Source organism: Anolis sagrei, chromosome 5 (assembly GCF_037176765.1).
Source record: "Anolis sagrei isolate rAnoSag1 chromosome 5, rAnoSag1.mat, whole genome shotgun sequence".
Classification (NCBI taxonomy): Eukaryota; Metazoa; Chordata; class Lepidosauria; order Squamata; family Dactyloidae; genus Anolis; species Anolis sagrei.
The window spans coordinates 17,694,721-17,715,532 of record NC_090025.1 but is presented as its reverse complement, the minus strand read 5'-3'; the positions used below and the strand labels follow the sequence as shown (position 1 = coordinate 17,715,532).

General features: G+C 43.0%; 1 protein-coding gene across 1 annotated transcript in view; it reads right to left on the bottom strand.

The window, feature by feature from the left end:
• Positions 1-1,721: 1,721 nt before the first annotated feature.
• GPAT3 (glycerol-3-phosphate acyltransferase 3) overlaps positions 1,722-20,812 on the bottom strand; it is a 39,462-nt gene continuing 20,371 nt past the window's right edge. The window contains exons 5-12 of the mRNA XM_060779298.2: positions 17,888-17,977; positions 8,496-8,589; positions 6,329-6,444; positions 6,039-6,094; positions 5,481-5,566; positions 4,726-4,854; positions 4,064-4,143; positions 1,722-2,746 (exon numbers count right to left, since the gene is read on the bottom strand). Coding sequence (XP_060635281.2) covers positions 2,626-2,746; positions 4,064-4,143; positions 4,726-4,854; positions 5,481-5,566; positions 6,039-6,094; positions 6,329-6,444; positions 8,496-8,589; positions 17,888-17,977 — 772 coding nt within the window. The 3' untranslated portion in view covers positions 1,722-2,625. The remainder of the gene's footprint in view (positions 2,747-4,063; positions 4,144-4,725; positions 4,855-5,480; positions 5,567-6,038; positions 6,095-6,328; positions 6,445-8,495; positions 8,590-17,887; positions 17,978-20,812) is intronic.

The following is a 20,812-nucleotide window of genomic DNA, read 5'->3' as shown; positions in this document are numbered from 1 at the left end:
TGAGCTGCCAATTGAGTTTATCCAAATGGACAAAGAAAGGCCATTTTCTCATAAAAGGAGATTATGTGAGTTGATGCAACTGATCACATTGTACATATGTTGTTCTGAACTATGAAGAGTAAACAATTTGTTCTTTACTGTTGACCTGTGGGGCATATTTTCTTTCTCTGGCAAGGCAGGGTGTGGGCTGATCAAACGTGAACTACACGTGGTTTATTTTACATTACGCCACAAGATTTATTGCAGCTGGCGTGCTAAAGCCCGGCCCTAGTTTCATGCTAGATTCATTCTGGATTCAGAAATTGAATTATATGGCAATAGAGATCTAGCCTGTGTCTCACCACCGAGGAGAGGGCCTCCTCTACTGTAGTATCTCAGTTTAGAAATGTTTTAGTTGAAAACTCAGTTGACACAAACGTTGAATGTAAATTTCCTGCTTCTTGACAGGGGGTTGGACTGGATGGCCCACGAGGTCTCTTCCAATTCTCTAATTCTGTGATCAGTCTCCTTCTGGCACATTACAAATTGACTTTTTATAAAAGGCTTTGAGTGCCTAAAGACTTCATCCAACATATATACAGGTTTTTGTATCAACTTCAGACATTTAACAACAACAACAACTCTATTTATATTCCACCCTTCTCAACCGAAAGGGGACTCAGGGTGGATCACAGTACACATATATAGCGAACGTTCAATGCCGCTTTTATATAGACAATACACAGACAGACAGAACAGAAGGTGGTGGTTTGTCCAGCTGTTTTTGGTGCCATGGAAGGTTGGGCTCGAGTCCGGTTGGGTGCTGTTGCTCTATCCTTTATGACGAAGAACCATCAGGACTTCCTTCTTCCTTTTGCTCGCCCAGCATTTTTGGATCTTCTTTCTTTATGGCATCGTAAAGCGGTAACTAATTTCTCTAATTACAGCTAAAACTGTTTTCAAATTGTTTAGGTAAACAATAAGCTAGGCTGACAGTCAGCAGCTCACGTCGACCCAAGGCTTCGAATGTACAACCTTTTGGTTGATAGATCTTATAATTGCTGCTGATTTACCAGCTGTGCTAAATCTCCAGTCTGTGCCACTGTTTAATGTTCGCAAGTGTTTGTACTACCTTTATTGTCTTATCATTTAAATTGTCCAAATTATTTGATTGTGTGCTACTGAGATGTTACAAAAGAAGCCTGCAATGAAATGCTGTAAATAAACTATCGTACTTAAAATTGTAGTGACCAGTTTAGCACTTGGTGCACAGCTTTCCTGTAATAAGCCTCTTCTTACTTAACTAAACATTTCCTCCAATTACACAGAGGCCACTCTTGTCACCAGGACCATAGCGGTACCTAATTTCTCTACTTACAGCTCTAAGGGAGTGGTTCTCAACCTGTGGGTCCCCAGGTGTTTTGGCCTACAACTCCCAGAAATCCCAGCCAGTTTACCAGCTTTTAGGATTTCTGGGAGTTGAAGGCCAAAACATCTGAGGACCCACAGGTTAAGAACCACTGCTCTAAGGTGTTTTCAAACAGCTTAGGTAAACAGTAGGCTGGGCTCATGCCAAGCTGGGGCTTTGAACTGGCAACCTCTCAGTTGGTAGATCTTATCGCTGCTGGTGATTTACCAGCTGTGCTAAAACCTGACAGTTAGTGCATTTAAGGTTCTGGTGATTATTTTTAAACTATAAATTATACACTCTGTTCTGGCAAAGGAATTAAAACAACCACAAGTTAGAAATATAGATTTTTTTATTTTAATTTACAATAAGGCAATATGACATATTTCTCAGACATTAAGTGACAAATATACACATAGGCCATTGCCAACACAGTTTGTGAGAGAAGTGCATTGCGTTATACATTTGTTCACCTCCAGTTTTTTTTTCTTTGAACTTTTAGTCTTTTTTTAAGAACTTCCAAAATCACCTGCCCATTTCTGTTGTGCATGGTATCTGCAGAGGAAGATACTGTCTGAAACAGGTTTTCTAGACTTCTTAAATAGCATGTTTTGCAAAGAGGAGGTGGGTTTCTACAACAAGCAAACTCACTCTTCTCCTCTTCAAAGTAAGTTTGCAGTCTGTTTCAGTCCTTCATTTTAACTGTCATGGATCATCAACTAGAGACTTTACATTTTCCAGCTAATTAGCCTAAGGCTCAGATATTTACTCTCTACCCAAAACACTTCATCAACAGCAAAGACAACAAAATGCACACCCAGTAAAACAATCTTGGAAATGTAAGACCATCTACTCAAACAATCAAACACAGCAGCCCATCCAGAGTGACCAGTGAGGAAAAAAAAATGTTCAGACATTCCATAACCACATGAATGATGCAACTGTCATTTGCACAATTAAATAACTTGATTTTATTATTATGTACATTCCCTTTGGGCAAGGATTCGGGAGCTGCAGCCCATTCATACAACTGGGAATTTCTGTTCTGCTTCAATGCATTTCTCTTTTCCAGACATCAAAAGCAGGAATTCACCGGTGGACGCAAGCACACCAATGAGAAAAAGAAAAAAGCAGCGCCCTCCACTGCCTCTCCCTGGTGCTTTATTTTGACTAAACAGAGGGGAAAATCCACACTTTGTCTATAGCAATGAGACATAAGGAAGATCAGCTGGAAGAGATCAATCCGAGTCTGCCAGTTTACTTGATGATGCTCCATTTCTTATTATCATCTTGCTGTAATTTTTCTGCTCCTCCTCCTTAAACGTTTCCTTCACCTTGGCTCTTTTCAAACCTCCATCCCTTAAAGCAACAGACAACAAAGGGAGATACATTAATTATTATTTATTTGGCCCTCCGAGCCACAATAGTCATAAGTAAAGGTAAAGATTTCCTCTTGACATTAAGTCTAGTCGTGTCTGATTCTGGGGAATGGTGCTCATCTCCATTTCTAAGCCGAAGAGCCGGCATTGTCCATAGACACCTCCAATGTCATGTGGCCAGCATGATTGCATGGAGTGCCGTTACCTTCCCACAGAAGCGATATCTATTCACATTTACACATTTTCGTACTGCTAAGTTGGCAGAAGCTGAGCCTAACAGTGGGAGCTCACCCCACTCCCCAGATTCGAACCGCCAACGTTTTGGTCAGCAAGTTCAGCAGCTCAGCGATCTAACCTGCTGTGCTAGCAGGGGGGCAGTAGTTATACATTATAAATAATCAGGATAAACCATCAGGGAGTTCAGCAGCACAATTTATTTATTTACTTCAGTTATATACCACTTTTCTCACCCCAGGGAGAACTGAAAGCAGTTTCCAACATATTCACAGCAAAACTCAATGCCTTAGAAAATATGAAAACCTAACATATAAACAACAGTAAAATAAAACTATCAGTTAAATCATAAAATGTAATTACTTTAAAACATTGGTTTAAAAACACATCCATATAAACATTAAAATCACACAATCCAGAAGCATGGTCCAGGCTGTTCCAGTGTCAAATAACAATTGCACATAATCTGTGTTCATTTCTTGTATTGCTTACTGCCCAAATGCTTGGTTCCACAGCCATGTTTTTGCTTTTTTCTGAAGGCCAAGAAGGAAGGTGCTGATCTAATTTCATTGGGGAGGGTGTTCCATATGCGAGGAGCCACTACTGAGAAGTCCCTGTCTCTCGTCCCCACCAGTTGCACCTGCAAAGGAGGTAGGACCGAGAGCAGGGCCTCCCGGACAATATTAGCCTCCAATTTCATTAGATGCACCAAATGCAACCTTTCCTGGCCTGACCTGTACAAGACAAAATTATGCACACGCACCTTTTTGTAACAAAATTCCCACCCAAGAAATTTCCAAAAGGAAACTCTCACAGGGAGTGCTCTTTTGTAAAGGACTGTATCAGTGTGCTCACACATCTTATATCTTTCACCTCTGAAACAAGCACTTAAACTGATACAAAATGAGAATCTTGGCATAGATAGCTGAAAAAGATTTTGACAGCAGCCTTTGGATCTGATTTAGATCTCTCAGTCACCAGCTGTGAAGATACTGCTGTTGTTACAGAGCTCACTTGCTTCCCCCCCCCCCTCCCCGAAGTACTAGCCTCCATTGGTTCTTACCAGGGTAGTTCTGTAAGTCCTCCTTGACGAGCAATGGCAGATTTTACTCTGTTGGCAAACTGAACAGCATCTTCTCCTTCCTGCAAAACCAACCAACAAGTACTTAGGAGCCAATTATTTGCAACCCATATCAACACAACATGAAAACAAATGCTATAAAGTCCAGTCAAGTGTGAACTTTTAGAAAGAGAAAATGAGTGTAACATGGAAAGGGGGAAAAGGTTTGATAGGTGACCCTTAAGTGACAGGAGCTCCAATAGGAAAGGTATTAAGGTGAAGAAAAAGGTTTCCCCTGACATTAAGTCTAGTCATGTCTGACTCTCGGGGGGGGGGGGGGTGTTCATCTCCATTTCTAAGCCGAAGAGCGGGCGTTGTCCGTAGACACCTCCAAGGTCATGTGGCCGGCATAACTGCATGGAGTGCTGTTACCTTCCCGCCAGAGCAGTACCTGTTGATCTATTCACATTTGCATGTTTTCAAACTGCTAGATTGGCAGAAGCTGGGGCTAACAGCAGGAGCTCACCCTACTCCCCGGAATCGAATTGCCAACCTGTCGGTCAGCAAGCTCACCAGCTCAGTGGTTTAACCTGCTGTGCCACCAGAGGGCCCTAGGAAAAGTATTTACTTGCTCTTATATTGATAGTATTGCAAATGGAAAATACCTCTCTTGTTACCGGCGGCAAATACCACACGTGGCAGACGATGGCCCAACTGGTCATTATTCGTAGGAGATAACTCACGATACCGTGCTTGCTGCTGTTCCAGAAAGCATCGCCAAACCGGGGGTCATACTGCCAAAGAAAATAGGAGATTAGGAGTAAATTTTGTCCCATGCAAAAGGCGATTTCAGAATATGTCTACTAGGTTGCTTATTGTTGTGTACCTTCAAATAATTCATGACTTATGGGCTGAGTGTGCATGGCTCCCCCAAGAGCAACCAGTAGATTTCATGGCCAAGTGAGGAGTCTAATCCTGGTCTCCAGAATAATAGCCCAATGTTCAAACCACTTCACCACAATGGCACTCTGTACTAGGATGCTACAAGTCTAAATTATTTTGCTCACTGGAGATAGCAAGAATCCACACCAAGAGCAGATAACCTCCAGCACCACTGCTTTCAGAAAAGAATTAAGTTGCTGCAATTAAAGGCCAGTCCTGTCCACCTCTTCCTCTAACCCAGTGGTTCTCAACCTGGGGTCCCCAGATGTTTTTGGCCTACAACTCCCAGAAATCCCAGCCAGTTTACCAGCTGTTAGGATTTCTGGGGGTTGTAGGCCAAAAACATCTGGGGACCCCAGGTTGAGAACCACTGCTCTATCCATTCTCCACTGGGAAATATCTTTAGATAAGTTGTATGCAGAACTTTTTACACATTAGCAGTTTGTGAATACAAATAAAAATATTTCTGTATCCTTACCTTGATAGCAACTGGGTATATAGTGCCACCTATTTCGAAACTTCCCTTTTTAAACATCATTACTGAGGTGTTGTTTATGCAAGTACCTGGGAATGTGGAGGAGAGAAATCAGTAACAAAAACCAAAAACACACAACACATGGCAAGACTATGATAAAATGAGCACAAAACATTGGATACAAACTTTGAGATGGAACAATAGTGGAAATGTGCTTAAGATAGAACAATGGAGGAAGGGATTGACATTTACTTTGTGTTGTTATCTTAAAGAGATTTTTCAATAAAATGATGTATAAATGGTATTTGTCTACAGAGAAAATGGCAAATATGGATAAAGGAGTTAATAATTTACATTAGAAATGTGAAGAACAACAGGGAACATTTTATTAAATGTGGTCAACTTCCGATAAGGCAAAAAAATGGAAATCCGTGGAAATGGAGAACCAACTGCACTATTTTCCCATTTCCTCACTACAAAATGAAATTTTGACATGTAACAACATGAGACATATAGGCTCAACTGCAATTAAAAACAAGGAAGACATTTTTGGTTTTGTACCTTCTGGAAAAATTAAGATGGGGAGTTTGTCCTTGTTGGCAACATGTTCTCGCAGTCTGAAGAGAAGGAAAAATATGTCAGTAACTCCTTCATTACTCTCCTAAATGGTATTCAGTTAAAATAAGTACTTAAAATTTTATCTTGCCAACACATTCATAGTATGTAAAATTTGGAAAAGTTCTGCCCGGCTTTCATGTTTTACCTCCCTAGCTATTATCATACAAAAGTACAGAATTAGAGAGAAAATATGGACAGTGGGAGCTGGAACCAAATCCCAGCGGATTTCCTACCTTTTTGTCACTAGATGGCGGTCTTTCATTTCAGATCGTTCAAACCAGACATGCGGACAGGCCTTGACAGTGGCTCTCTGAATGACACCCATCAGGCCTCCGTGAGCCTGGCCAACCTGTAAGCCAACCCCACCAAAAGACAACACAATTAAGTCAATAGTAGCTCCTTCCAAACAGCTTATTTCAAAACTAGATTAATAAGCATCCGGAATAGATGGACCAATCTCTTGTGTATTAACCAATTCTGTTTTCAAACTGCCAAGCTGAATCTTGTAAGGGAGACCTAAGGTTCTTAATCTCGTATTTCCCTTCTAGCCATACATCATCAGGACATTTGTAGGAATACCAAGTTGCTTGTTTATAAAGCTATTGTCTTTCCAATTCAACTGTACTTCTATGAAACATGGACCATCAAATTCACTCTAGACTTCTTGAAAGATTCCATCACTGTTGCCCTTGAAAATCCTGCAAATATCTTGGGAAGAAGACAGATGGACAAATGTCAATGTTTTGGAAGACAGAGACCACCAGAATTGAAACAAGGATTCTTTGCCACTGACGTCACTGAACTGGCTACATTATCTGAATGCCCAGTCACTGCCTCCCATAGCAGTTATTTTATTCTCAGCTCAAGAATGGAATATCGGTGGACAACAAAAATATTTAAAGATGGATTAAAACTAACCTTAAAAATGTGGATTAAACACCGAGAACTAGGAAACAGTGGTCCTCAAGTGTTCTAACTGGAGGTCAGATGTTACCAGTGGTGCTATGGACTTTGAAAAGGGCAAAAGGGTGAAATGTGCCAAAAGGAAGGTGCCTCAAACAAACCCTTGCTGAGAACACCTTGCATCTGGAAATCTATGTCTTCATTGTGACAGAACATGCAGATCCAGAATAGGGCTTCACATTTACTTATGGACCAGTCATCAGACTCTACCCTTGGAAGACAATCATATTTGGAATTTGGACGACGAATTGGATCATGATTCTAGTTACGAGACGTTAATGTGTTGGTATTGATGTGTTATTACCCTGTATATTATGTTGTTTAATGGTTTTTAAATTTTTCATGCCTGTTGGATTGACTTTTTCTCTTGTTGTGAACCGCGTTGAGTCGCCTACGGGCTGAGAAACTGCGGTATACAAGCAAAGTAAATAAATAATAAATATTCAGCCACAAGAGATTGCCTATGATGATGACATACACATAGAATAGGATTGACCCAAGAGATTTTGCTGCCAGAGCAGAGCACCAAATTGTTGTTGCCCTCCTACTCAAGTCAAAGTGCACAGTACTCAGAAACAGCCAAGCTATTTTGGCAAATAAAGTAGAAAATATAAATTCTCATTATTTCTGGTAATACAAATCCAACTACTGTAATAACTAATTAGCTACTGTTTCATGACACCCAAAATCAGCTGTCTGAAGCAGCCCGTGAAGCTTGGGTCAGGAGCATTTTCAAAGGTAACTCATGGACAGAAAAGTGTCACTGTATTCTCTAAAGCACCATGAACTGGTCCAGTACAAACCTGTATCTGCTGGGGATTTCTTCCAAAACCAATGTGGACATCTGAAACTATGAAATATAGCAAGCCCTAAATTTTGGAACAGAAGCATAGTACAGAATCGCACTGGAGGACCTAAAGAGACTCACAAAGTCTTCCAAGCAGAATATTTTTGGAGCGTGAGTTAAGTGAAGCTGTGGATACTGAATCTGTGGGGTCATACTGTACTAAATAAAGCTTTTCAAACATTGCTAGACTGTTAATTTTGGCTCTGTAAGTCAATGGCTCTCAAACTTTGGCCCTCCAAATGATTTCAGCTCCTGGAACCCTCAGCTAGATTGCAAAATTATAAGAATTTCAGCCCAAAGGTTGGAAGGCCCAAACATGAGAAACCACTGCTCTAAGTGAAAACATTTGCACCAATAGCTATTACTTATACTATTTGTGATGGATCCTCAGCCTCAGTGTAACTTGCTTAAGCATCCAGCTCCTTTCTTAGGAATTTCACTGAGAAAACTGCACTGAGCACACTGATTTCTTCAGAGTTACCAGAAACTAGGAGTCAGCTACAGCTCAATGCCAGTTTGGAGTGATTTTGTAAAGACTTTGCACAATTCTTGGTCCTCACTACTGCAAAACACGTAATAGATTGACGTACCATTGCGTAACAGCCGTCATTGGTCAAGATAACAACATCTATCGGAGACGTGTGGTTGGCAACACAAATTCCTCCTTTCTGAGGTTTGTTCTCCCTGCAATTACATTGAACACATTTACTCACAATGTTGTGGTACATCAGCTTCCCTAGCACCCAAGGGGATTATTAGATGACAAATCAATGCAATTTCTGGTTGCTTGAGAGTTAATGTAAGACTAAATACTATACCTCATACTATAAAAGGAAAAGGTTTTCCCCTGACATCAAGTCTGTTTGTGTCTGCCATGTATAAATATGTGAGAGGAAGTCATAGGGAGGAGGAAGCAAGCTTATTTTCTGCTGCCCTGGAGACTAGGATGTGAAACAATGGCTTCAAACTACAGGAACTTCCTGACTGCGAGAGCTGTTCAGCAGTGGAACTCGCTGCTTCAGAGTGTGGTAAAGATTCCTTCTTTGGAGGTTTTTAAACAGAGGCTGGATGGCCATCTGTCGGGGGTGCTTTGATTGTGATTTTCCTGCTTCTTCTGCGTGGTACTGTGAAATCCACACCTGTGGTATTTCCCTGCGTCCATGCAGCTGACTCGGATCTTTCTTGAAAGCTTTTCCTAATTAGGGACTCCAGCCCCGCCCATCTACTCCTAATAAAGCCAGGCAGCGGGGCTTGGAGCCTTAATTCCTTTTGTCCGCGAAAGCAGCAACAACTCGGTGTTCTCTCCTAAAACAACTATTGGTTTGACTCAAGGACTCCAGTTTGACTACTCTAACAGACAGCAATTCCAACTTGTGTTCTGGGACCTTTGTTTATCCTATTTAGGCTAGTGGGAGGACAAACCCACTCCCTTCCTCTAAAAAAAAAAAAAAAGCCGTGTCCTCTGAGGCGCAGACTTTTTTGCCTTTGGCAATGGGCAGTAACTTACCTTCTTTTTCTTCTGTTCCCCTCGCTCAGAAAGCAGGAGGGAAGAAGACTTTTCCAGCCTACCACCCCTTACAGACCCAGGAACTGGTAGAGCTTGTGGCAACAAACTGCCACTGTGGCTTTGTGCCAATAACTTTGTTTTGGGTTGCAGCCACGCCTCTCAGCTGTCTCTGTTTTTTCAGGACAGCTTGCTCTCACTGCCCGTGCTTTCCCTGCCCCATTTACCCCAGCAGGCAGTGGACGCTGCAACGATCCCTGCCATGCTTTTGCCCCCCTCAGGGGAGGGGAGGCTCAAGGCAGCCACGCCACCTCTGTGAGTGATGGCTAGCCAAGGCTTTGCCTCCACGCCCATGGCATATAACGCCTTGGAGGGGCCTTTGGGTTGCAACAATTCCTGCCATGCTTTTGCCCCCCTCAGGGGAGGGGAGGCTCAAGGCAGCCACGCCACCTGTGTGAGTGATGGCTAGCCAAGGCTTTGCCTCCACGCCCATGGCATATAACGCCTTGGAGGGGCCTTTGGGTTGCAACAATTCCTGCCATGCTTTTGCCCCCCTCAGGGGAGGGGAGACTCAAGGTAGCCACCTGTGTGAGTGATGGCTGCCAAGGCTTTGGGTCTAAGCCCATGGAATATAACTCCTTGGAGGGGCCTTCGGGCTACTATCCTCCCTCTGCGTCATGCTGCCTGGGAGCTTCAGTGACGGCTCAGACTGTAAGTACTGTGTCTTTTGGGCCCCATCTCCACTTGGCCCATGCCTCAACAGGTAGGTTGCTACTCTTTTGCATAGGCAAACTGCACCCTCCTTTCCTTTTCAAGGATTTGTAGTCCCTTCTTTTGGTTTTCAGGAGTTTATTAAAACTTTTTCCTAAGCTCATTCTGGTGCTTCCTTCAGCTGCAACCAGTCAATGAGTCTGATGTAGATTCTGACTCCTATAAGTAGCAGATTTCTCCTACTCTTGAGGAGGATTTTTCCATCCCAGCTTCCTTAGGGGATGTGTTACCTAATTTTTCCTCCTTGATTGCTTAGAGGATCTGCTTTTCTCAGTTGAGCAACAGCAGAAACAAGCTCCAAGTACAGTTCTCCCAGCACTTCCATATTCGCTTAAGCTTGGAGAAAAACAAAGGGCAACTCCTGTATCTGTGTCTGGAATTTCTAAGTTTGTAAATGCACTTTACTGCATACGCACCTCTTCAGCAGAGTGGTTAGTTAAGCCTACTAAACTGAACTTTATTGTGGTCAAAGTTGTTTAATCCACTGTGATAAGAAGATCCACCCCACTGCTAGCCTACTCACTTGCATGATTCATTACCATGCTTGTATGGCAGCCTATCAGGTGCTCTTGTGGCATAGCTCAGCACCTTACTTGGATCTTCTTCCCCTACAACATCAACAGATCCCAAGGGCTTTCTGTCAGTAGTATCTCACCTTAGCTTCTCATCACAACGCTACGGCTAAGCACAGCACCGATACAGTACTAAAGTTGCAGCAGCCATCCACCAGCATGTGTAGATCCTCTACCCTCTCCAAAGAAGGCAGAGCAATGGCGGGATAACTGCCCATGGCAGAACATAGCCTACTTCTAAGTTTGGCTTTTTACCACAATCTAGCCTAGATTGTGGTGGCCAGCCCCTCAGCTTAATTATCCAGGGGTGACAACAAACTAAAGGGAAGAAGTAGATCAGGGCCAATCGTTTTTTCGCATGCATTTTCTCTTCTTTCATAGCCTCCAACCCTTCAGCTCCAGTTTTTGGAGCTCCACCTCATCATTTTTAGATGCATGGCATTAGATCTCTTCTCACTCATGGGTGTTGGAGATTACAGAGCATGTTTATGCAATTGAATTTTTCAAACTGTCCCCAGTAGGGACTCTACGGGCCACTCCTCCTCCTGTGTTCTAGCAGGAGGTAATTACTTTGTTTCAAAAGGAGCAGTAGCTTCTTTACATCTTTCTATGTTTCCTTCTTTTTCCTTTTCCCCAGCTGTTTTTTGGTTTCCAATAAAGGCAGTGGGCTTTGGCCAGGTTTGGACCTTACAGGATTTTATGCATATATTGCATATTGCAAATTTCAGGTATTGTCATTACCAACCATCCTCCCTCTGTTATCCAGCAAGACATGGGTCAGGCTTTTTCATTTCAAGTTCTTCATTCTGGTATCTCCACAGCTCCACAGGTGTTACTAAGGAGATGGCTGTATGCCGGTTCATCCCTGGGTGCACGGGGTAGTAGTTTACCCCTATATTTCTGGCTGGTTGCTGGTGCACAGTCCTGTGAGTATCTACAGAGGAACATTCACTTTACTCTGTCTTTATAGCAGACGCTTGGTCTTTTTATCAACAAGGTAAAATCTCTTCTTCAGCCTATCCAAACAACCAATTCATGGGCCTGTATTGGACTCTTGGCATGCAAGGGCCTACTTGCTAGCAGACAGGTTTCTGAATCTGCATTCATTAGCTCTTTGAGTCTGGCAGACGCCATACATCCATGCCAAGGATGTCCAGTGCTTTTTGGGACACATGGCATTCACCACAGCTGCCACTCCTTTCTCCTGTTTGCACCTTCGGCCTCTCCAGAATTGGTTTCTTCGGGCACTTCATCCCATGCAGGATGAGCCCAATGAATGTGTCATTGTCCCTCTAGCCATCCACAGGTCTCTCAACTAGTGGACTCATTGCTCCAATCTCTGTGTGGGCGATGTTAGCAACCGACACTTCCCTCTCAGTGTGGTGAGCTCACCTCAAGGGTCACACCATCCATGGTCCTTAGGCGGCCATAAAGGGCATGGAGCACATCAACTGTTTGGAGTTACTCGCAGTAGAAATGGCACTGCACCTTATCTCTCATTTGCTCATGGACAGTATTGTCCACCTTACTACCACCACCACGATTGTGATTTGCTTGCCCTCATCATCAGAATCTGGGACTGGTATACCATAACCATCAGTGCCATTCATCAAGAACTCTCTTGCTGGCTCCCTCAGTCAGACAGTTTATACTGACTAATGGTCCCTTCCTCCTTCCCAGGCATGGGAACTCTTTGTCAGATGGCACACTCCCCTTCTGGACTTGTTTGCCTCTCCCGCCAACATGAAGTGCCAATTCTTTGGAGCACGTCTTGCCTCCACCAGACAGGCTGTTGGGAGATGCCTTCCTCCTGGATTGGACATCCACCCTCCTGTACATCTTTCCACTATTGCCAGTGCTGTCCAGCGTGGTCTCTCGTCTTCAAGCAGAGCAGGTAGATTGCATTCTCATCACACCATGGTGGCCCCGCCAGCCATGGTTTGTCATTCTGCTCCAACTTGCAGGCAGCTGCTCCATTCAGTTGCCACTCAGGCCAGACTTGCTGGCTATGGGCAACAGCCCAGTCCCGTACTCCCAGGTCACTCAATTCCGGTTGACGGCGTGGCAGCTCCAGCCTCAGCCCTCTCTCAACCAGTAAAGGGCATTTTGGACCTTGCCCTGAGACCTGCCACTAAACATTGTTACATTTTTAAGTGGTGTCATTTTTGCATTTTTTCACAAAAGCAAAGGGTTCAGCCTCTGTCTGCTTCCACTTCCCTCCTCCTGGATTTTTTGATCTCTCTGTCAGATTCAGGACTCTCATTATCATTCTTGAAGGTCAATCTGGCAAATATAGATTCGTTTAGAAGCGAGCATTCTCTTCCCTCTCCTTTATCCGATCCTCTTGTAAAGAGATTTCTGCAAGGCTTTACAAATTTCTGGCCCCAAGTAGGCCTGTGCCCCCTCTTGGAGGTTGGAGGTTGTTCTTTTCGCCCTTATGAAACCACCATTTGCGCCAATGGCCACTTCTGACATGTTCCATCTATCATGGAAAACAGCATTTTTAGTGCCTATTACTTTTGCTCGTCGCGCTAGCGAGCTTATGGCTCTTGAGTCGATAGTCCTTACCTGAAATTTCATAAGGATAACGTCATGCTGGGCACAGACATTCCCTTCTTACCTAAGGCAGCATCATAGTTTCATATGTCTCAGGACATTGTCCTTCCAACCTTATTTCCAAATCCTTCTACTCCCCTGGAGCAGTCTTTGCACCTTCTTGATGTGCGGAGGGCTCTTGCTTTTTATGTCCACCGCATAGCTCCATTACGGAACTCACTATGACTTTTTGTTAAGTACCGTAGGGATACTGTGGGCCTTCCTGTTTCTACCCAGAGGTGGCGGCCTGGATAGTTGCAGCTATCCGGCTAGCTTGTGAAATGGCAGGACTGGACTTACCTGTTCAGATCCATGCTCATTCCACTAGAGCATTGGCAGCCTCCATGGTTTTTTTGCACAGTGTGCCTCTGCATGATATCTGTCGGGTGGCCATATGGTCAACACCGCATACTTTTGTCTCCCATTATAAATTGGATTTAGCTGCCAAGAAGGAGACGGCTTTTGGGAGAGCAGTACTTTTTTCTGCACTAGCATGACACCCACCATCCGTGGGACTGCTCGCTAGTCTACCACAGGTGTGGATTTCACAGTACCACGCAGAAGAAAGTAAGGTTGCTTACCTGTAATCATGTTTCTTCTAGTGGTAACTGAAATCCACACAACCCGCCCATCCTCCCCACATTCTGTCATGCCTTTTATCTCCGACTGTCTTTCGCGGTACGGAATTAAGGCTCCAAGCCCCGCTGCCTGGCTTTATTAGGAGTAGATGGGCGGGGCTGGAGTCCCTAATTAGGAAAAGCTTTCAAGAAAGATCCGAGTCAGCTGCGTGGACACAGGGAAATACCACAGGTGTGAATTTCACAGTTACCACTAGAAGAAACATGATTACAGGTAAGCAACCTTACTTTCTTGGCAGTGGGTGGACTGGATGGCCCACGAGGTCTCTTCTAACTCTATGATTCTATGACTCTGGGGGTTGGCGCTCATCTCCATTTCTCAGCCGAAGAGTCGGCACTATCCGTAAACGCCTCCAAAGTCATGTGGCTTGCATGACTGCATGGAGTGCTGTTACCTTTCTGCTGGAGCAATACCTATTGATCTACTCAGATTTGCATTTTTTGAACTGCTAGGTTGGCAGAAGCTGGGGCTAACAGTGGGAGCTCACCCCACTACCCAGATTTGAACCACCGACATTTTGGTCAGCAAGTTCAGCAGCTCAGCAGTTTAACCCACTGCGCAACCATACCATAAATTTGTATTGACTTGACACTAATTCCACAGTGCATAGTTTAGGATGTAGAAAATCCCTAGAGATGACTTATTTTGTCAGATGTGGGTAAATAATAATAATAATAATAATAATACTTTATTTATATTCTGCCCTAGCTCCCTGGAAGGAGTCAGGGAGGATTCCAACAAACAAAAAAGGCAAACATTAAATGCCTTGCTACATCCATAGATACACATACAACAACGAACCATCCAAATCCCAAAATAAACCAACATCTAAGTGAAAGTGCAGAATTGGTGTCACTGGTACAGGAATCATACTGCACATTCAATATATAATAGGTTCAACAGGCATAAGCACAAAAAAGTTATATGCGAGGGTTGAATGAAAACTAATGCCTCCACCTTCATAACTCAACAGAAGGCAGGCACTGGCTTGTTCAGTAGACTCTCCTCTACAGATCCATTTTGGCAGGAAGCCTTAGCATTGAACAGTTGTGTTGTTAAAGTACGAAGTATGGAACCCTGCACAGGCAATCAGTCAATGCGACTTAAGCAATGTGCAGTCATTGAATCCTTGACAGCAGAAAGTGTCACCCCAAAGGAGATTCATCAGAGAATGCAAGGTGTTTATGGTGACTGTGTTGATGTGAGTACTGTGCGTCATTGGGTGAGTAAGTTTAAATATGTTGAGGTGTCAAAAATGCAATGACTGCACATTGCTTAAGTCGCATTGACTGACCATCTGCGCAGTGTTCCATACTTTGCACTTTAACAGCACAACTGTTCAATGCTAAGGCTTCCCACCAAAATGGAACTGTACCTGCTGCATACCAGTATTGCCATCTGTTGAGGAGTTACAAAGGTGGAGGCATTACTTTTTATTCAACCCTTATACTATTAAAAATAGCTGTTCTGACTAAGACAAGTGTAGTCTTAGTTAAAAGCCACTGTGAAGAGATAAATCTTCAAGACTTGAAAGGAATGCAGTACAGGTCAATCAGTAGGAATTTCCAGATCATTTATGGTTTGAAAGCTGGAAGCCACTCCAAAGACTTTACAAGTATTCTTTTTATGACCAAATACAAACATAATTTTTATGAAGAACTACACTAACCCAGATTTTTGATTCAAATAATATGTTCCATGATATTGTGTTGTTGAAGGCTTTCATGGCCAGAATCATTGGATTGCTGTGAGTTTTCCGGGCTGTATGGCCATGTTCCAGAAGCATTCTCTCCTGACATATCATCCACATCTATGGCAGGAATCCTTAGAGGTTGTGAGACCTCACAACCTCTGAGGATGCCTGCCATAGATGTCTGAGGAGGCCCTGCTCTTAACTCCGTCTGCGTCACAAATATGTTTGTGAGAGACAGGGCCTTCTCAGTGGTGGCCCCTGGCTATGGAACACCCTTCCTAGGGACATTAGATCAGCTCCCTCCCTTTTGACTTTCTGAAAAAAAGTCAAAACCTGGCTGTTTGAGCAGGCGTTTGAAAAGGCAATGTAACGGACATAGGAATATGGAACAATCGGACTATGAGATCGGATTACGTTTTTATCTTGGAGATGAAATGATTTGCTTTTACTAATGTGTTATAGTCTTAATTGATATGTAAATGCTTTTAAATATTTTAAATGTTTTTATGATGTTGTTGGCATTGAATTGTTGCCTTGTGAACTGCCTCGAGTTGCCTGCAGGCTGAGAGGGGCGGTATAAAAATATAGCAAATAAATAAATAAATAGCAAATTTCCTTAGGATGGAGTAAAACTCTTCCTCTTCCACCATATAGACAGCCTCATATGTGAAGCGGACACTCCCCGACTATGGAAATAGTCTACTCGTGTCAACTCTTCACATTCGACTGGCAAAACAGAATCATGCCATCCAGCTTCACAATGAAGTGCTTGTTTAATGAGTCATCTGTGTGATGGATAGGCGAGGGCATGCTTGCTCTTCCCACTGGACAGACAAAAGTGGAGCAGAGCACTGTATAAACTGGCACAGAAGAGAATACAATCGCAAACAGTGCAACTGAGACAAATCTGTTTTGATAACTAAATGCTGCATTCCTGTTGTCAGTCATCACATCTAGTTGATGTTAGAAACTTTCTGTAGAACTTTATTCCCTCTGTGTTTAGTTTCCAGAGTGACGATAAAAGCATTAACAAAAACCAGCCCAATAAACTGTACAAAACAGTGGATTTAAATATTAATGATTATTTTTTTCATGTCAGGCGTGACTAGAGAAACTGCAAGTCACTTCTGGTGTGAAAGAATTGGCCATCTGCAAGGACGTTGCCCAGGGGACGCCAGATGTTTTGATGTTTTACCATCCTTATAGGAGGCTTCTCTCATGTCCCCTCATGGGGAGAAACCTCTCACATGGATGGTAAAACATCAAAACATCCAGGTGTCACTTGGGCAACGTCCTTGCAGATGATAATGATGATTATTGATAATACTCTGGAGCTCCCGATGGCGCAATGGGTTAAATCCTTGTGCCAGCAGGACTGCTGACCAAAAGGACGGTGATTCAAATCCAGGGAGCAGGGTGAGCTCCCATCTGTCAGCTCCAGCTTCTCATGCAGGGACATGAGAGAAGCCTCCCACAGGATGGTAAAACATCTGGGCGTCCCCCTGGGCAATGACCTTGCAGATGGCCAATTCTCTCACACCAGAAGCAACTTGCAGTTTCTCAAGTTGCTCCTGACATGGGGAAAAAAATAATAATACTCTGGTCTAGACAATAACAGGGAAAGCTACTGGACTCTAACTCCTAATAGCACTGATACCATGGCTAATGGGAATTGTTGATATACTCTGTTGACCTGCAGCTTTTTGGTTTTATCCATCAGACTGCAGACGGAGGCTTTCATTTTTAATACTCTTTACATTAAAACACCCATACATATAGATCAATTCCCAATTCGAAATACCAAAGAATAGGCGAGCCCTTTGTGCACAGCCCAGTCTTTAGTGTAGCATGTCTCCAACCTTATGACAAATCAAGTTAAAGGTGTCATACAGTCAGCACTCCACATTTGTAAAGTGGGAAACGTGTGAATTAAAAAAAAAACACTGCAAGAACAGTTCTCTAGGAGTCTCTAGGTCCTGCAACACAACTCTATGGCAGAAATTTACTATAGAGTTGCACTGGAACATTTTAACCACATTCACAAATAAACCCAAAATAGTCATACTCACAAACCTGTTCAACTAATTCTGCATAATACGTAAAGTAGGCTTATGTAAGATTTTGCTGCTACAAGCACACAACACTGCACCATAAGAAGGAACCGTACATCACTCTACTGTATTAGAAACAATGTCTGTTTCCACCTACTTGTTGTGGTAGTAAATGTTGCCAGAGAGTGCTCTGACCAGGATCCGGGAGCTTGTCAGATGGACTAGGTCACTCAGCCAGTCTTTTGTTCTACAAGAGAAGGAACACCCACTTAGAATAACAAATGCACACAGAGACAGAGAGAGAGCCATTTTTCATTACAACAGCACCAATTATTATCATGCAATCAACCATATCACGTCACTATCCAGGATGAGGTCAGTGAGCAAGAAACCAGCAACAACAACAATACAGTAGCTCTGTCTGCCTAGCAAGAACTGAAAAAGAAATGCTGAAACTATCCACAGAAAACTTTCCCAAATCCACATCTTCTAAAGACTCACTTACGGTGTATAAACACTGTAGAATTAATGCAGTGTCATCTTACTTTAACTGTTATGGCTCAATGCTACAAAATCCTAGGATTCAAAATGATCTTAACAGATTTGAGAGATGGACCTGTATAAAAACAAGACTTGTGTCTAGATTCAGGGAAGTCATGCTACCCCTTTATTCTGCCTTGGTCAGACCACACCTAAAATCACACTGTGGGCACCACAATTGAAGGGAGATGTTGACAAGCTGGAATGTGTCCAGAGGAGGGCGACCAAAATGATCAAGGGTCTGGAGAACAAGCCCTATGAGGAGCAGCTTGAAGAACTGGGAATGTTTAGCATGCAGAAGAGAAGCCTGAGAGGAGACATGATGAGGGTCATGTATATATATGTGAGGGGAAGTCATAGGGAGGAGGGAGCAAACTTGTTCTTTGCTTCCCTGGAGACTAGGACACAGAACAATGGCTTCAAACTACAAGAAAGAAGATTCCATCTGAACATTAGGAAAAACTTCCTGACTGTGAGAACCATTCAGCATTGGAACTCTTTGCCCCAGAGTGTAGGGGAGGCTCTTTCTTTCGAAGCTTTTAAACAGAGGCTGGATGGCCTTCTGTCAGGGGTGCTTTGAATGCAATTTTCCTGTTTCTTGGCAGGAGGCTGGACTGGACAGCCCAGGAGGTCTCTTCCAACTCTATGATTCTAAGTATTTATTTATTGTATCAGACGCAAACGAAGGGTACACTTGCAATAAAGTATGGTTCTGGGGCCAGGCATTTGGGGAGCAGGCTTGATAGCAATTGCAATGTTTACATGAACTGAAAATGGATAGCCTCTGACAAAGTCTTTGGATGCTGAATTAGATGCTACATGGTTGCTAATAATGTTTTTAAATAGATTTTAACTTAATGGTTTTATTTAATGTGTAATGTTGTGATATATTGTGTATGTATTCTGTATGTGTTGGCATCTAATTGTTGCCATTGTAAGCCGCCCTGAGTCCCCCTTCGGGGGTTGAGAAGGTTACAGGGTACAGATGTTGGAAATAAATAAAATAAATATTCAAAAAGTACAAAGTTTACTACAGAAGAGAAGCCTGAGAGGAGACATGATGAGGGTCATGTATAAATATGTGAGGGGAAGTCATAGGGAGGAGGGAGCAAGCTTGTTTTCTGCTGCCATGGAGTCTAGCATGCAGAACAATGGATTCAAACTACAGAAAAGGAGATTCCATCTGAACCTTAGGAAGAGCTTCATAACTGTGAGAGCTGTTCAGCAGTGGAACTCTCTGGCTTCGAGTGTGGAGGAGGCTCCTTCTTTGGAGGCTTTTAAACAGAGACTGGATGGCCATCTGTCGGGAGTGCTTTGAATGCGATTTTCCTGCTTCTTGGCAGAATGGTGTTGGACTGGATGGCCCACAAGGTCTCTCCCAACCCTAGAATTCTATGAATCTAGGCATCATCACTCTTTGACAGGCCTTGTCAAGTGATATTTCCATAGCATTGAGCCATGGCAGTTAAAGCAATGTCATACTGCATCAAGTCTATAGTACAGATACAGCCTTGGCTTTATTGTAATCTAATACACAGAAAGTCCAAAGGGAACTGACTTCTGTAGATTGTTTTTCCTCCCAATTGTTCCCATCTCTAAATGCATTCCTTCTCCATTGAAAATGGTGCCATCCACCTAACAAACATGAATTTGTGGGGGTGTTTTCAAATCCAAACATATACAAGGCTATCAACCATATTAGTCATAGCTTCTCTCTAGCTTTGAAGGTCATGAAATGCATATGGAATGAGGTTTTTATAGTCCACTCAATGAGCACTGGCATTTCTGCCATTCCTGAACATGGAAAAACTCTTCCTCAACCTTTTATATGTGTCTCATTCTGTGTCCATCTTTTATGCACAGAGCGCTGTTGCTAATTTGCCCTTCACTGGCAGATCAATGGTTTGCAACCTTTGGCACTCCAGAGGTTTCGGACTTCAACTCACAGCAGCCCTGAACAGAGTTGGCTGGCAGCATCTGGGAGGTGAAGTTCAAAACATCTGAGGGGACAAAGGTCTAGACAAAGAAAAACTGAAACAAAGGGTCAATTACACAGTTGAACAGTTTCTCAACCTTACCACTTCTTCAGGCTTCTAGTGAGAACTATATGACATGTAAGGGCATTTGCAAAGAGGGGAAGTATACTATCGAAAGAACAAATGTTAATCAGGCACAACAATGGAAGACTTGTCCTTGACATCTAGTTTTCTAAGCAGAAGTATTTTCTATTTTTCCACAATATATGAAGTTGCACAGTCTATGATCAGCTTTAACATAATGTTGAGCCTAGACAATTCCACATTCTGCATTGCCCAGAGGTCAACAACTGAAACAAAGATCGCCCAATTCTTCCTAATCTCTTTCTCAATTTCCCTGACTCTTTGTTCATCTTGACTCAATTGTCTATGTTTCATTTCAGATTAAACTGTTCTTACAAAATGATACTATGCTTTAGGAGGTTGCCAGCATTGGCAACATTGCATACTAAGCAATTTTAGGACTTCGTTGCAACAATACCACCACCAATGCAAGAAGTCTGCCT